This window comes from Ailuropoda melanoleuca, chromosome 10 (genome assembly GCF_002007445.2).
Source record: "Ailuropoda melanoleuca isolate Jingjing chromosome 10, ASM200744v2, whole genome shotgun sequence".
Taxonomy (NCBI): domain Eukaryota; kingdom Metazoa; phylum Chordata; class Mammalia; order Carnivora; family Ursidae; genus Ailuropoda; species Ailuropoda melanoleuca.
The window spans coordinates 15,332,892-15,350,844 of record NC_048227.1 but is presented as its reverse complement, the minus strand read 5'-3'; the positions used below and the strand labels follow the sequence as shown (position 1 = coordinate 15,350,844).

Genomic DNA, 17,953 nt, shown 5'->3' with positions numbered 1-17,953 from the left:
AAACGTATTTTCCTCTGGTATCTTCTGCAATTGATTTTTGTGTGAGCAAGGGTGGGTATCATTTTTGGAAAGCCTTTCCCCATCTCAAGATCATTAAAACATTCACCTTTATTTTTTTCTACAGCTTTTAAGGGATTTTTTTAAATGTCTTTTTTACATTTCTACCTATATTTTGTTGGGTATTAGTTTTAAGTTATTAGGTAGGAATCTTTTTCCCCGTTGTCCTGCCGTTAGGTACTGAATCATTGTCCCACTGAATTAAAATGACACTTATATTCTGCAGGCGTGTATATTCTACACACTGGGATCTGTTTCCAGACAATTTCTTTCACTGCTCTGATAGTTTCTGCCCTGATACCATTTTGTTTTAGTTCAAAATACGTTTTAACATGGGGCAGAACAAATCCCCCTTAATTATGTCCTTTGTCATAATGATCTATTTCTTATGATTGTATTTGAAATTGTAAAAAATGTAAAGATACAAAAATTACAATTCTCTAAGAGATTTGATCATGGTACTTAATAGGTGCTCAGTAGACAGTTATTAAATGAGGAATGTTTGTTGAAAGTCACTGTGTTGTTGCAAACTTTTACACGTTTCCCTGTTGCAATCAGTAATAGTCTGCTTTCTTAGAAGTGCCTTCAAAGACCTTTATGATCTTAATATTGCATACTGTTTTGCTTACCACCCTTGGATGTCATGCTGTAGCCATACCAAGCTACTTAAACATGACACAAAACCTCTGGGAAAAATCCATTAATTTGGTTATGTCAGCATTTAAAATTTCTGTATTCAAAAAGAACAAAGGGCTAAAAACAAGATGCATAAAAATATTTGCAACATGTGTAAGAGACAAATGATTAATGTCCATAATATGTAAAGAGCCTCTGTTAATAGCAAAAAAAAAAAGAGAGAGAGAGAAAGAGAGAAGGAAAGAAAAAAGAAAACCAGGCAAAGGATACACATAGGAAATTCATAGAAGAAATACAGGTAACCAAAACACACACAGAAAAATTTTTTTAATGCTTAACCTCCTAGTTAACCACAGAATGCAAATGAAGACAAAGATATTTTTCACCCAGTAGACTGGCAATATATACAAGGCGTTGAGGAAAGTGCCCAGGGAAGGGCACCAGTTGTAAGACTGAGGAAGACACTTTGAATGACAATTTGACAATACTTACCAAAATGTTAAATGAGCTACTCTGGCTCAGAAATTTCATTCTGGAATCACTCTTGCAGAAATACTTGCACAGGTACACAAGGAGGTGTGTAAGAAGATGTTTACTACAATATTATTTGCCATTGTGAGTAATGGGTACAGCTTAAATATTCACTAGGGATATGGTTAAATATATTATTATAGATCCATACGGTAGAATACCATACTACAATAAAATAGAATAAGGTAGTTTATTTTGAAGTTAACAAACAAGGAAAGCTCTCTAAGATATTTAGGAAATAAAGGATGCTGCAGAACAGTGGCACATAGTATGGTGTGAGTTATGTTAAGTAGGGATGTGTTATATTATATACGTTCATACATGCCAGAAAAAGGATGTACCCAAATGACTGATGGTGAATTACTTCCAGGGCGGGAAGTAGAATAGAAGAGGGGTTGAAGGTCACTCAGTCTTACTCATATACTCCTAAGTTTTGTGTACTTATGCTTCCATGTAGAATGTGTAAAAAATTGTGAACATGTATATGTATAAGGAAAAAACAAAACAAAACCCTTACATACACTTAGGACCTACACAGGGGAGAAAAAAGCATTTTATGATGCATAAGATTTTTAAATTAACTTCTTTTAAAAAAAAGCAGCAAAGAATAAAAGACAAATGATAACATGGAGACTACATTTGTTATTTATGTTATCGCAGGGGAGTTGCCCTTTACTGTCTGTGTTCGGGGGTCCCCAAGACCACCCTCAGGGTCAGTGATTTGCTAAAAGGACTCACAGAACTCAGCAAAATTGTTATACTTACAGTAGCATGAGTATTACAGTGAAAAGATACAGATTAAAATCAGCAACAAAAAAAGCAGGTAGAGCAGAGTCCAGGAGAGACCAGGTACAAAGCTTCTGGTTGTCTTCTCTCAATGAGTCACTCAGATAGTGTTTAATTCTCCCAGAAGTGATGTGTAATAACATATATGCAGTATTGCCAACCAGGGAATTTCATCTAAACTTTGGCACTCAGAGTGTTTATTGGAAATTGGTCGTGTAGGCATAGCTAACCACCTGTGTTACTGGTCCTTCAGTCTCCAGTCCTTCCAGAGATCAAGTTAATACCACATGGCCCAAGAATCCCACCATAAATCCTATCTTAGCATAAACTTTCTGACCTGTCCGAAAGCCTCAGGTAAACAGAGACACTCTTAACAGGCAGGATGTTGCAAGGCATTATAGCTTATCTCTCAGGTACCAGACCAGGCTCAAACCCTTCCTTAAAATGTTCAGAGTTTGGACCACCCAGACCCACTCAGTTAATCCTTTCCTGCACAATATACTTTGTAATAAAGAATTCTTACAAATCAATAAGAAAAAGGCAAAATGGTAGAAAGGTGGACAAATGACACAAAGGGTAATTTATAAAAGATGAAATATGAAAGCTAAAAATATAGAAGTTCTGGGGCGCCTGGGTGGCACAGCGGTTAAGTGTCTGCCTTCGGCTCAGGGCATGATCGCGGTGTTACGGGATCGAGCCCCACATCAGGCTCCTCTGCTATGAGCCTGCTTCTTCCTCTCCCACTCCCCCTGCTTGTGTTCCCTCTCTTGTTGGCTGTCTCTATCTCTGTCAAATAAATAAATAAAATCTTAAAAAAAAATTAAAAAAAAAATATAAAAGTTCTGCCTCCCATGTTATCTAAGAATTACATATTAAAGCAGCAATTATATACTATTTATGTATTATATTTTAAAAGAATAATGCCTATTATTCTTGGCTAATGGTCATTCTCATATATTGTTAATGAATTAGTAAAATGATACAACCTTCCTCAATAGTGCTTTACCTTCATTTTGATCCAGCAGTTCTACCTCTAGGAATTTATCCTAAAGAAATATTCAGACAAAATTATGCCAAAACTGTACAATGTTTGCTCTTGTCTATAACAGTGGAAAGAAAGAAAGAAAGAAAGAAAGAAAGAAAGAAAGAAAGAAAGAAAGAAAGAAAGAAAGAAAGAAAAAGAAAGAAAGAAAGAAAGAAAGAAAGAAAGAAAGAGGAAGGAAGAAAGGGAAAGAAAGAAAGGGGTAGGAAGGAAGGAAAGAGAGAGAGAAGGAAGGGAGGAGGGAGGGAGGAGGGGAGAGAGAGAGAGAGAAAGAAAGAAAAAGAAAGAAAGAAAAAGAAGCAAGCAAGCAAGCAGGCCCTCTTCCTAGCCCTGGAAATCAACTACCTGTCCTAAGAGCCTGAGTTCCTTTTATTGGAGAAATGTTTAGAAACAAAGATCTGGGTGTAGGTGTGCTCACTGCAAGTGGGGTATCATTGCTTCTAGGCCCTCTAGCAGAGATAGGAGAGATATATATGTATGCACGTTAATCATACACATATATACTTCTATTGTGTTCATCTATGTATTAAATCCCATTAGTTCATATTGACACCTCTGATCCCAATCCAGTACCTCAGGGCTCATTTTAGTCTTCCTCCTTTCCTCATTGGTAACTTCTTTCTTCAACAGTAAAAAATTGTTGACTCTTAGTATCCACAATATATTTACTTATTTGTTCAATTTTAGTGTATACATAGTTTCAGAATTAACTCATATCCCTGTGAGAAACACATTTATTAACTTGATTACAGCATTTATGTAGAGTTCTCTTTGTCTTTAGTTATATAGTGTCCAGCCAAGATAGTGTTTCCCAAAGGTATTTGAGTTAGTTTTTTTCTTTGCCACTTCCTTCAGTGTGGTTATGTCATTCCCTTGTAATACAGTTTGGTCCATTTGTTAGTATTTGTATTTATTTTCTTCTGTTTGCTCTCAGGTGGCTTCCTTCAGCTTTTCCCACTGCCATGGTTTCACTGATCATCTCTTCTGAGCTACATAACCCCATATGTACCCAGCCACCTTACTGGACATCCCCAGGCAGATGTCTCTCAGATTTCTTAAACCTAACATGTCCAAAACTAATTCTCTCTTAAGCCTCTTGTCATATATTTGCAATAGAGTGAAGTATTTATGAATACCAACTCTATCGCCAAACTGATTGGGTTTGATTCCCAGCTCTACAACTTACTAGCTGTGTGAGTTTGGTTGTGTTGAGTTAATCAACCTTTCTATGCTTTACTTTCCTCATCTGCAAAACTAATAATGATAGTACTTACACCTCATGGGTTTGTTGTGAGGATTAAGTGAGGGAATATTCTGAAAACATGTAGAACATAATAGCATGTGGTAGCCATATTTATATGTTACATATTATTCTTAACTCTATTAAATTCCCTATCTCAGTGAATAGCACCAGCAAGCCTGAAACCTGAATGCCATTCCTGACCTCTCTTTCTTTCCCTTAGTCTCTCTCTTTAATTATAGTCAAATCCTGGTAAATGTATCCCCTTAAATATGTAGTGAATGCTCCATCTTCACTTCCACTATCTTGATTCAAGCCACTATCCTCTCTCAGTTTGACTACTGCTACACTCATTGAACTAGTCCTTAACTTGAGTCCAATGTTTTCTTCACATCGTAGCCAGAGTGATCTCTCTCCACACCCCTTCTCTACCTTGGAAATACCTTCATTTTATTTTCTGACAAATATTAAAACAAAATTTTTTGTAGATCTAGAAAAGCAGAAAGAAAATCCTACCATCACCCAGAGATAACCAGTTACTTTTTTGGGGATATATGTACTTGCAGTCTTTTTCTATGCAAATATACACACATATTATAATATGGTGTATATATTATATTCACATATATATATCATTATCATATATAATTTTCTTTTTTGAAATGTGGATTTTAATTGACAATATTGTGTATATCACTTCGGGACAGAAAACAAAACTCTATCATTAGAAAATTAGCGTCATGCAGTCTCTTCAACAAATGGTATTGGGAAAACTGGACAGCTATGTGCAAGAGAATGAAACTAGACCACTTTCTTTTTTTTTTTTTTTTTTTTTTTTTTTAAAGATTTTATTTATTTATTTGACAGAGATAGAGACAGCCAGCGAGAGAGGGAACACAAGCAGGGGGAGTGGGAGAGGAAGAAGCAGGCTCATAGCAGAAGAGCCTGATGTGGGGCTCGATCCCACAACGCCGGGATCACGCCCTGAGCCGAAGGCAGATGCTTAACCGCTGTGCCACCCAGGCGCCCCCACTTTCTTATACCATATAAAAATATAAATTTAAAATGGATTAAAGACCTAATTGTGAGACCCAAAACCATAAAAAATCCTATTAGCGAGCATAGGCAGTAATGTCTCTGACATTAACTGTAGCAACATTTTCTAGATATGACTTAGCAATGGCACTCCTAGGTATTTACCTAAAGGATACAAAAATACAGATTTGAAGGGGTACATGCACCCCGATGTCTGCAGCAGCATTATCTACAAAAGCCAAACTATGGAGAGAGCCCAAATGTCCATCAACTGATGAATGGATAAAGAAGATGTGGTATATATATACTGTAATGGAATATGACTCAGCCATCAAAAAGAATGAAATCTTGCCATTTGCAATGACGTGGCATTGGAGCTAGAGTGTATTATGCTAAGTGAAATAAGTCAGTCAGAGGAGGACAAGTACCATATGATCTCATGTGGAATTTAAGAAAACAGATGAACATATGGGAAGGGGGAAAAGGAAAAAAGGAGAGAGAGAAGCAAGCCATAAGTGACTTTTAAAGACAGATAACAAACTGAGGGTTGATGGAGGGGTGTGGGTAGGGGATGGGTTGGATGGGTGATGGGTATTAAAGAAGGCACTTATTGCGAGAAGCACTCGGTGTTGTATGTAAGTGATAAATCAATGAATTCTACTCCAGAAACCAATATTACACTATAGGTTAACTTAAAAATTTTTTTAAATAAATAAAACTTCAGGCAAGCTATAAAAATAAAATAAAATTAGTGGGTTTGAGAAGAATCCGGATAATTGTATAAAGTATCTCCCCAAAGATATTTATTACCTACAAAGGGAAAGATGGTAGCTTTACAGTAGAGAAATGGGGTAAACATCACCTTAATCCAGCAATAAAGGTTAACATTATCATTAATGAGGCATATCAGCATCATAAACCCATTAATATGATGCACTAAGAATGCTTAACTTCTTTGCAATGATGAGAAAACATCAGACAAACCCAAATTAAGGGACCCTGCAAAATAATTCATCAGTACTCTTCAAAAGTAGTAAGCTCATGAAAGACAGAAAGGCTGAGGAACTTATAGATTGGAGAAGACAAAGGGGGGGGGGAAGCGACTAAATGCCGTGTGAGATCCTGGATCAAAGAAAAAACATTAGTGGAGAAGCTGGTAAATTTTGAATGGTTTGAATTAATAGTATTGTACCAACTTAAAATTCCTGGTTTTGATCATTGTACCCTGGTCATATAAAACATTAACATTAGGACAAGTGGAGTGAATGGTATGTGGGAATTGTGTACTGCTTTTGCAACTTTACTCTAAGTCTAAAATTGGTTCAAAATAAAAAGTTAAAAAATAGAAGAGTAAACACCAGAATCCTTTCATTTACTCACTTACCAAATATTATTGAGTAGCTACTATGAGCCACATACTGAGAGAATTAGAAGTAGAGTAGTAAATAAGAGAGAACAGGTTCCTGCCTTCATGGAGGTTAACATCACACAATGGTGAGTTATAAATAAAAATGATGACTATACAAATAATTACATGGTAAAAAGTGCTAGCAAAAACAGGAAGGTGTAAATAAGGGACCTCACTTGGTCTGTGATACCAGAATCTTCCTTGATTTAACCTGAGACCTGAAGGAAGAGTAGGTATCGTCTCTAGAGGAGGGGCAGGGGAAATATACGACACATGGCATACATAAGGACCGACTGTCTTTCTAAAAGAGAGCAAAGCTTTGATGACATTACAACTTAAGAACTGCAAAGAGGTGTAGTAATCCTGGTGGAGGACTGAATCCAGGTACTCAAAAAAGAAGGTGAACATACTGAAAAATGAGAAGAGTGAAATCTCCTTTGTGTATTAGATCACCTTAGAAAGAGTGAAGGAGAGAAGATCTCTGGAGTTTTGAGTTTGGGGATGAATTTATCCCCTTAAAGAATAAGATTAGGCCCTCAACATATGTTTTCTGTATCAGCTCATCTCAGTGGTTCTCATTTCCTACTCAGAATCACTTGGAGACTTTAGAATTTAAAATGCTATTTCCCAGGCCCACTCCAGACCAATTTGGATAATATTGGATTTATCCAAATCTCTGTGCTAGATGGGTGATTGATATTAAGGAGAGCACTGGTTATGATGAGCACTGGGTGTTGTATGTAAGTGATGAATCACTGAATTCCACTCCTGAAACCAATATCACACTATATGTTAAATAACTAGAATTTAAATAAAAATTTTAAAAAACAAAAACAAAAAAACAAATCTCTGGGAATAGGGGCTGAGCACTGGCATTTTTAAAAAATACCCCAAGTGTGTAGTCAGGGCTAAAAACCACTGAGCATTCTTGAGCTTCCCATATGCCACGATAAGAGAAAGAGAAAGTCTTACATTGAATTCCTCAATAAGTTATCCAGCCTTTAAGCTTATGTCTTAGAGGGCTTCTCTCTAAACTGTCTGCCATTCTAACAGGAAGCAAAAATTCCAAGAGTTAGTTTCATTATTCTTATCATGTATTTACCAAATGCTTGTTTTCTTCTTCCCAGTTATGCCCTCTTACAATGCTGTACTTTCCCAAGGGGAGAACATGGAGGAAAAAGAAATGAATGATGGATCACAGATAGTCAGGTCTCAGGTAAGTTCAGTTTTACTTTCCTCTGAAATGCTGTTATAGTTCTAAGAATATGGGCAGTTTTATTTTTCAGTTCTCAGAAGTGAATCCAGAGCCCTTTAGACTCTTGGGACAGATAATAATTTCTATAGGATGTTTCCCATTCACCCTTTATAGCTCTTTTCTCCTTCCAGCATTTTTAGCAGATCATGGGCTCATGTCTGTGCTAGATATTGTAAAAAAAAACAAAAAAAACCAAAAAACTATAGACCATCTTTCAATCACTCATGACTCAAACAACTCACCAGACTTGAAACAGCACTTGCCGTTCTCTCGGTAGACAATCAAATGATGCCCAGGTCACAGTGACTGTTTGGAGCTAATGGCATTACTAAACAGGCCTGAGGACATCTGCCAGGAGTTAATGTTTATCAAGAATCTGTTGTACCTTTTGCAAAACCTGTTGAAGCCTGTTGTTACTGTTCTATAATTTGAATAAGTATTAGGTAAACTGGGGCACCTGGGTGGCTCAGTTGGCTGGGTATCTGGCTTCAGCTCAGGTTGTGATCTCGGGGTCCTGGGATCGAGCCCTGCATCAGGCTCCCTGGAGGAGTCTGCTTGTCCCTCTCTCCTTGCCCCCACTCCTGTTCTCTCTCTCTCTCCTTCTCTCTCTCAAGTAAAAAATAAAATATATTTTTAAAAAGTATTATGTAAACTGATGAAGTATAACCATGACATGGCATTGTTCCTGTAAAACCCAGTTGAATGCTTTGGAAAGACCTTATAAATAAAATACCAGTCGCTTTTTAAAAAATTGCCATCAAATTATGTGCGAGCAAACTGTAACACACTGAAGGAAAATCATAAAAATCTTAGAGGATTCTGCACCTATAATATTTCCCAAGTGTCACTTGCTTGTTGCATTTTAAAGAAACAGAAACTGATTCATTATGGGTATGTACACTCAGTCATTAAAATCACTCTCAGAAAAGGCTTAGTTTCACACCAAAAGATGAGCACATGAATATACAATTATATATTTCAAATTAAAATGTTTAAGATATCTTCTATGGATCTCAACTTTAACCAGCTTTTTAGCATAACACACCAGATACCAGTATCAATTGCTTCAGACAGGAGGACTTCTCTTGTTCCAAATTGTATGAGATAAACATTATCTGTAGATAGCCAATAAACTCATCGGAGGAGATTTTTACACACCTAAACCACACAACATTCAAGAAGTGTAATGTTGGATGCTACTAAGAAAACAAAATACAACAAAAACAAGAGGTACTCAGAGAAAGGAGAAATCTGATTGAGACTAGAAGGATGACGGTAGACTTCATAAAGAAGGTGGAGTTTGTGCTGATATTGGTTAGATTTGAAGATTAAAGAAGACAGGGCCATTGCAGACAGGAAATAAAACTTATGCAAGAGCAGGGACAATAAGGAGACTGTCAGCTGGAGTTGAGCAGTATGTTACTGCTTTGGGATCTTTGGGTTGCAGGGAATAGATTTATTCAGTTTACCCTTAATTATAAGGCTCCCCACAGATAGGACTAGAAAGACATCAAGAACTAAAGTGATAAATCTTCTTGGCATTCTAGCCAAAGGAGTTTGTTTTAATTCTCCAGAACCACTTATTACGTTAAAAAAAGAAAATGGTTCATTCAACAAGTATTTTTTGAGCAGCTACAATGTGCCAGAAATTGTGCTTGGGGGGCGCCTGGGTGGCTTAGTCATTAAGCGTCTGCCTTCGGCTCAGGGCATGATCCCGGCGTTCTGGGATCGAGCCCCACATCAGCCTCCTCTGCTATGAGCCTGCTTCTTCCTCTCCCACTCCCCCAGCTTGTGTTCCCTCTCTCGCTGTCTCTATCTCTGTCAAATAAATGAATAAAATCTTTGAAAAAAAAAAAAAAAGAGACTCTGGACTTCAGGAAACAAACTGAGGGTTTCAGAGGGAAGGGGGGTGGAGGGATGGGGTAACCAGGTGATGGGTATTAAGGAGGGCACATGTGGTGATAAGCACTGGGTGTTATACACAATTAATGAATCGTTGAACACTACATCTCAAAAGCTTATGATGTACTATATGTTGGCTAATTGAACATAATAAAAAAGGTGAAAAAAATGTCTATGCTACCCAAAGCAATCTATACATTCAATGCAATCCCGATCAAAATACTATCAACATTTTTCACAGAACTGGAACAAACAACCCTAAAATTTGTATGGAACCAGAAAAGACTCTGAATAGCCAAAGTAATGTTGAAAAAGAAACTCAAAGCTGAAGGCATCATAATTCTGGACTTCAAGCTGTATTACAAAGCTGTAATCAAGACAGTGTGGTACTGGCACAAAAACAGACACATAGATCAGTGCAACAGAATAGAGAACAAGTACCCAGAAATGGACCGACAACTATATGGCCAGCTAATCTTCAATAAAGCAGGAAAGAACATCCAATGGAAAAAAGACAATATTGTCAACAAGTGGTGTCGGGAAGACTGGACAGCAACATGCAGAAGAATGAAACAAAACCACTTTCTTACACCATACACTAAAATAAATTCAAAATGGATGAAAGACCTAAATGTGATAAAGGAAACCATCAAAATCCTAGAGGAGAACACAGGCAGCAACCTCTTTGACCTTGGCCATAGCAACTTCTTACTCGACATCACCATAGGAAAGGGAAACACAAAAAAAATGAACTACTGGGACTTCATCAAGATAAAAAGCTTCTGCACAGTGAAGGAAACAATCAACAAAACTAAAAGGCAGCCTACGGAATGGGAGAAGATATTTGCAAATGACCTATCAGATAAAGGGTTAGTATCTAAAATCTATAAAGAACTTATCAAACTCAACACCCAAAAAAAACAAACAACCCAGTTAAGAAATGGGCAGAAGATACGAATAGACACTTTTCCAAAAAATACATCCCAATGGCTAACAGACACATAAAAGTATGCTCAACATCACTCATTATCAGGGAAACACAAATCAAAACCTGTCAGAATGGGTAAGATTAACAACCCAAGAAACAACAGGTGTCGGTGAGGATGCGGAGAAAGGGGAACCCTCTTGCACTGTTGGTCAAAATGTAAACTGGTGCAGCCACTCTGGAAAACAGTATGGAGGTTCCTCAACATGTTAAAATAAAACTACCCTGCAATCCAGCAATTGCACTACTAGGTACCCAAAGGATACAAAAATATAGATTTGAAAGGACATATGCACCCCGATGTTTATAGCAGCATTATCAACAATAGCCAAACTATGGAGAGACCCCCAATGTCCACTGACTGACGAATGAATTTAGAAGATGTGATACTTATATACTATGGAATATGACTCAACCATCAAGAAGAATGAAATCTTGGGACACCTGGGTGGCTCAGTCAGTTAAGTGTCTGCTTTTGGCTCAGGTCATGATCCCAGAGTCCTGGGATCAAGTCCCACATCGGGCTCTTTGCTCAGCCGTGAGCCTGCTTCTCCCTCTGCCTCCCATTCCCTCTCCCTGTGCTCTATCTCTCTCTCAAATAAATAAATAAAATCTTAAAAGAAAAAAAAGAATGAAATCTTATATTTGCAATGATGTGGATGGAGCTAGAGTGTATTATGCTAAGTGAAATAAGTCAGTCAGAAAAAGACAAATACTATATGATCTCACTCCTATGGAATTCAAGAAAGAAAACAGATGAACATATGGGAAGGGGGGAAAGAAAAAAAAGAAGAGAGGGAAACAAGCCATAAGAGACTCTTAGGGTAGAGAACAAACTAGGGTTGATGGGGGGAGGTGGGTGGAGGATGGGCTAAATGGGAGACGGGTATTAAGGAGGATGCTTTTTATGATGAGCACTAGTGATGTATGTAAAGTGATGAATCACTGAATTCTATTCCAGAAACCAATACTGCACTGTATGTTAACTACCTAAAATTTAAATAAAAGAAAATGCAAATAAGTAAGTAAGTAAATAAATAAATAAATAAAATTAAGACATGGGGATGTAATGTATAGCAGGGAGACTATAGTCAATAATGTTGTATTGCAGATTTGAAAGTTGCTGAGAAAGTAATTCTTTAAAGTTTTCATCATTAGAAAAAAAGGGTGGTCACTTTGTATGGTAACAGATGGTAAACAGACTTAATATGGTTATCATTTTGCAGTGTATACAAATGTGGAATCATTATGTTGTACACCTGAAACTAACATAATGTATCTCAATTATACTTCAAAGAAATGGGAGAATTCTTTTATAACCTTCACTGAGGAAAGACTTTATAATTACTGGGAATCCAGAAGCCATAGAGGAGATTGATGGGTTCAACTCCTTAAAAATATCCAAAAATCAGCATAACAAAAGAAACTATAAGCAAAGTAAAAAGACATTGTCAAATGAAGAAAAATATTTTGCAATTCAAATTAACTGCGCTAATCTTTGAAATATATAAAACACCCCTCTAAATCAGTAGGAGATAAGGAGTCCAATTAAGTTGACAAATAACATAAAACGACAATTCATAGGAAAGAAAATTCAGATCTCAAACACAAGTAAAATGTTCATCTGTACTCATAACAAGAAGAAATTTAAATTAAAACGAGAGAAAGCTTGATATTTTATCACTAAAATGTGCCATGAGTTTGGTATTTTCCACAAGCTTAATAACTTAGTCTCTTCACAAAGCTTTTGGGGAAACAGGCACTCTCTTATACTGCTGGTTATGAGTGTGTGACAAGTTGCATTTTCAGAAAAATGGCCAAAACATCTCCCATTGGAAACACTTTCTTTACAATGTGACTTTGATACACATTGCATCTAGAGACACTGAGGTCTGTATTCCCTCCATTCAATCTGGGCAAGCCTGTGACCAGTGGAAGTGAAGCTATATGACTTCCAAGGCAAGTCAAAAAGCAGTAAGACTCTCACCTCATTCTCTTCGGATGCTTGCTCTAAGTCCAGCTACCTTGTCTGAAGAAAGCCAGACAGCCCATGGAGAAGAACTAATGCTCCCAGGTCTAGCGGGCTCTCAGCTGAAAGCCAGCACCAACTTGCCAGCCATGTGACTAAGCCATCTTAAAAGTGGTTTCTTCAATCCCAAGTCAGGCCCTCCCAGCTGATGCCACATAGATCAGAGCAAGCTGCCTCCACTGAGTCCCGCCCAAATTGCAGATTTGTAAGCAAGACAGATGATAATCTCCTACATGTTGGGGTGGTTTATTACACATCAATAGATAGCTGTTACAGATTTTGGTACCTGGAAGTGGGGTACTGCCAAAACAGAGACCTAGAACATATGTCATTGGCTTTTAAACAGAGCCAGTTGAGCAATGGACAGAGGATAGAAAGGAAAATACCATTAGTGAAATCATGAAGGGCTTCAAGGAGAGTTAGTGGAAGCCTAAAGGACCTTTGTCAGGGCTTAAAAGCTAGTAAAGAAAATGTTGTTGTAAGCTGGGGGAAAAGAGAACTTCAAAGAAGAAATATTGAGCAACATTATCATCTTCATAACAAGGAAAATAGAAAATATACTTACAAGCTCAATGATCTATCTAAGGAGATTTTCAGGTAGAAAATTTAAAACCCCAACTGTTTTAGGGTTCAGGATGCCTAAGTTAAATAAATATAAAAGAAAAAGCACAGGCTAAAAAAAGAACTGTTAAATATAAAGAAACTAGGAGTTACTGGGTTTGGAAATAAACTTTCTCATTCACACCTCTCAACATGTGCACAGTTAAGCTGCAATGTAGAATTGCGATGAACAGCTATTTACTTGAGTGGGGGTGTGTCCAGTGGTTATTTCTGTGCCTTTCCCACCATTGTAAATTGGGGGCGGGGGTGAGGATGGGCCAAATAACTACTTCGTTAGTCCACAGGTTGTGGCATAGAGAGAAAGCATTCAAGGAACCATACCTGAGGCTCTGCATTCTAAGATCCTGATCTGGTATGTGGACCTAATTTAGATGACAAGATCCTGGACTTCAGGCCAGTGCCGTAATGGGATGAAATTTGGGTGTCTTGGGGAAGAAAATGGGTGTTTTGTGCATGTGGGAAGGATGTGAATTTTTCTTTTAAGTAAGTTCCATGTCCAGAGTGGAGTCCAATGCAGGGCTTGTACTCACAACCCTGAGACCAAGACCTGAGCTGAGACAATTAACTGACCAAGCCACCCAGGCACCCCTGAGTTTTTATATTCTGGAAGGTAGACTGTGACAGAGAGTATTTTCCAACAATGGCATAATTTCTTCCATCCCACAGGCTCCTCTTATAAGGTAACTTAAAAACTTCATCAAGAGGTGAGGGACTGTCTCTTCCCCTTGGATCTGGGCAGGCTTGTGACTTAGGAGAAGTGAGTGATGTGACCGCTAAGGCTGGATCGTAAAAGGTGATTCTCTTACGAATTTTTACTAAGGATCCAACCACCACGCCATGAAGAAGCCAGAGCAGCCTGTTCAAAGGCCCATATGGAGAGACACGAAGGCCCCTGACGGAGCACCCATCTGACAGCCAGCAGCGCTTGTCAGCCATACGAGCAAGCCATCTTAAAATTGAATTTACAGCCCAAAGTTGAGCCACCCCAGCTGAAACCAAATGGGACAAAGATAAGCTAGTCCCACTGAGTCCCGCCTGTGTTCAGATTTTGTGAGCAAAATATGTGGTGGTTGTTGTTTTGAGCTATTAAATTTTGGGGTAGTTTGGGGTAGTAACAATCTATTGTTACAGGATGTAAATTAATAGAACCCTTATAAGAGATCAGTTGGGCAATATATATCAGAATTCCAGATCCATATGTTCTTTTACGAGATACCTTATTTTGGGAAATTGATTCATCAGGTAGACTTGTTCACAGTTGCAAAACAATATACATACAAGACAATTCACTGTACTATTAATTATAATAGCAAGAGTAGAAAACAGTTAAAATGTTTACTAGACTAGTTAAATAAATTGTGTAACATTCAAACAATAGAGTATCACACAGGTATAAAAAAAATGAGGAAGATATCCATGCACTGATTCCTAGGATAAACTGTTCAGTGAAAAAAGCAAAATGCAAAAGAGTATCTATAGTGCACTATTTTTTGTGTAAAAAAGAAGAGGAAATAAAAACATATATACATACATGTATTTGCTCATTTGGGCAAAAAGGAACACCAGAGGGTTGAAATTCAGTCTGAGATTGGTTGCCAACAGGGCTTGAATGAGAATGGGTGAAAAAGATAGATGGAAGGGTTGGGGGGTTGTTGGTGAGGGAAGGAAAAGGAGGGAGAATGGGACGAGGGCCTAAAATTGAATGCAAACAAAAACAAATGAACCAAACTGTATTTTCAAATTACTGGCATGGCCACACTGAAGGAAACAGGAAAAGGAGTTAACCTTTAAACCTAAATAGTTGGACTCCTACTACAGAGGCTGAAAGCAAAGCAACTGTGAACACTGAACACGGAACTGGTAGGCTTCTTTTGTGCAGAGGTGTGAGTTAGCATGAAAAGAGAGGAGGATAGAATGAACTCTGCTACGTTGGATTAGAATTAAAGGTATCAGTGTGAACTCATGGGTCTTAACACATATAGCTGTGTATAGAAATGGTTATGGTATTGTGTGTGTATTCACATATACGTACATCATTACACACATACCTGTTTCCCAGATACGACCACTGAGAGGGCCTAGAAGCGATAATATTCCAGCAGCATTGAACACATCTAGTATCCACATCTTAATTTTTAAATGCCATTCTCCATTAAAAGGAACTAGACGTAATGCTCAGTATTTGACCAACAGAACAGAACATGAGACTGAAACCCTGCAGATACTCTGATTAGAAGCAGAAACATTAGAATAATGTTCAGTATTTGAACATTAGAAGGAAACAGGGATCTTGGAGAAATGGCTAATTCCAGCTGTGAGGCAGAAAAGCACAAAGTGTACCTCGAAGGAATGTTTTTCTGTCCCCAAAAGTAAAATGCTCAAAGAATGATAGGGATATGTCAAAAGGACATGGAAGCCAGTTTGAAGGGCTCCTACTGGCTAAATCTGGGACAATCTGAGCGTTAAAATAAGTAGTGATAATAAATGATTATAACTTATTGAATAAAATAAGTGAACACATTCACCTGATATAAATTAATTAATTAATGAGGGAAACCTCTTCATCACAGTAGAAAGCCAACTATACAAAGAATGATGGATTTAGAAAAGCACCATTTAGCAACTATCATAATTACAATTGATTCAGGCAAGAAGTATCAGTGCTAAAACTAGTGGATGAAAGTTTGAGGAAGAACAAAATATTTACACAGTCTCAAAGTATCTCCCCCACAAGATACTTATTAATTACAGGATGAAATGGTAATTTTGCAGCAGAAAGTACTGGTAGATAACCACCTTAACGAAATTATCAAAGTTAACGTTGCCAATAATGGAACTAGTCAATAATGTGTGCCTCCTGATGTGATTCATTGAGAAGAATCCGGTATCCTTTCCATACTATCCCTGCCAGAAGTGCAGTGAATCTACTCATGAGGAGACACTAGAGAAGCCCAAACTGAGGTTTATCCTCAAAATAACTAGCCTAACTTTTCCAAATATCTATGTTATAAAATGTAATGAAAGGCTCAGTAACTGTTGCAGATTAAAGGAGACAAAAGATAGAAGACAAATGCAGCGCATGGTCTTGAATTTTCTTTTGTTATAAAGGACATTTAGTGAAATCTGAATATGTGTATAGTGCAGACAACAGTACTGTATCATTGTCTGTGTTAGTTTCCTGACTTTGATCACTGTGCTCTTGCTACGTAAGAGAATGCCTTGCTTTTAGAGAATAAACACTGAATTTTTAGAGGCAAAGGGGCATCAGATCTGCAACTTATTACTTTTAAACAGTCTAGAAAAATTATAGAAAGAAAAAGGGAGAGGAGAAGGAAGAATTTTTTTTATTCTTGCAACTTTTCTTGAAGTCTGAAATTATGTCCAAATGTTTTGAGTTTAAAAACAATAATGAAGCTATATCCTAATATGTCTGAAATGGAAAGATTTCCAGCATTATATTGTTAAGTTAAAAAACAATGTATACAATACATTACTTCTGAGGTTAAAAAAAAAAGTGGGAGGAAATGAGAATCTATATTCATATTTGCATAAAGAATTCTGGGGTAATACACTAAGAACTATAAATAGTGATTAGGAGTAAAAGCTGGATAGAGAGGAAGGAAGCCTGGGAGAGAGATTTGTTTTTTTACTAAGGACTTTTTTATATGTTTTTATACTAATATTAATATTCTAATTAAAAATATAATTCAAAGAAGAAAAAAAGAGAAGAGAAGAAACTGGTAACCCAAGTGCAAGATAATCATTAGAAGATATAGAAGGAAAGAGAAAGTACTGATTAAAACAGACAAAAGGAACTACAAATGCAGGTATTAAAGAATGTAGACCATAAATTCCTAGTTTTCCTCACCCTGGTGCTACCCTCAAGAAGCATGGGGAAAGTAGAATGGAAATTAAAAATAAAAGTCACGAAGGGGAATTATTCCTAAATGCAGAAAAGACATCTTTGTGGTATGATGGAAAGAGCACAGGCTTTAGAATAAGATCGAAGATGAAATGCAGTTCCTGCTATTTACTAGCTGTATGTCCTTGGATAAATTAATTTCTTCCAGCCTTGGTGATTCATCTCTAAATTGCCTATGTCACTTAACTGAAATATATTTTAGAAAGATATGTTATCAAAGCTTGAAAATTTAAGTAAAATGCCAGTACTGTACTTAAATATTGACTATTAACTTATGGGGGAAAGCACTTACTTATAACCCCACACTCATTCTGAAGAGTCGAGGTATTATACCCATGAAATGGGTGGTATTTTGGAGGGATTAGGTAGTAAGGGAAGAGGGGGAGGTATATATTGGTTGTATGTGCCTGTGTTTGTATCTGTGTGTCTCTTAGAGCAAAAGAATTGTTAAAAAGCATTGACAGTAGAGAAAATTTAGAGGGGACCCTTTTTTATTTGAATCTC

At 37.2% G+C, this 17,953-nt stretch overlaps 2 protein-coding genes across 2 annotated transcripts in view; one reads left to right on the top strand and one right to left on the bottom strand.

The window, feature by feature from the left end:
- Window positions 1-17,953, bottom strand: part of SEPTIN14 (septin 14) — a 135,469-nt gene that overhangs the window by 87,241 nt on the left and 30,275 nt on the right. The window lies entirely within an intron of this gene.
- Window positions 1-17,953, top strand: part of ZNF713 (zinc finger protein 713) — a 32,610-nt gene that overhangs the window by 511 nt on the left and 14,146 nt on the right. Inside the window, exon 2 of the mRNA XM_034670064.1 lies at window positions 7,863-7,951. Coding sequence (XP_034525955.1) covers window positions 7,865-7,951 — 87 coding nt within the window. The 5' untranslated portion in view covers window positions 7,863-7,864. The remainder of the gene's footprint in view (window positions 1-7,862; window positions 7,952-17,953) is intronic.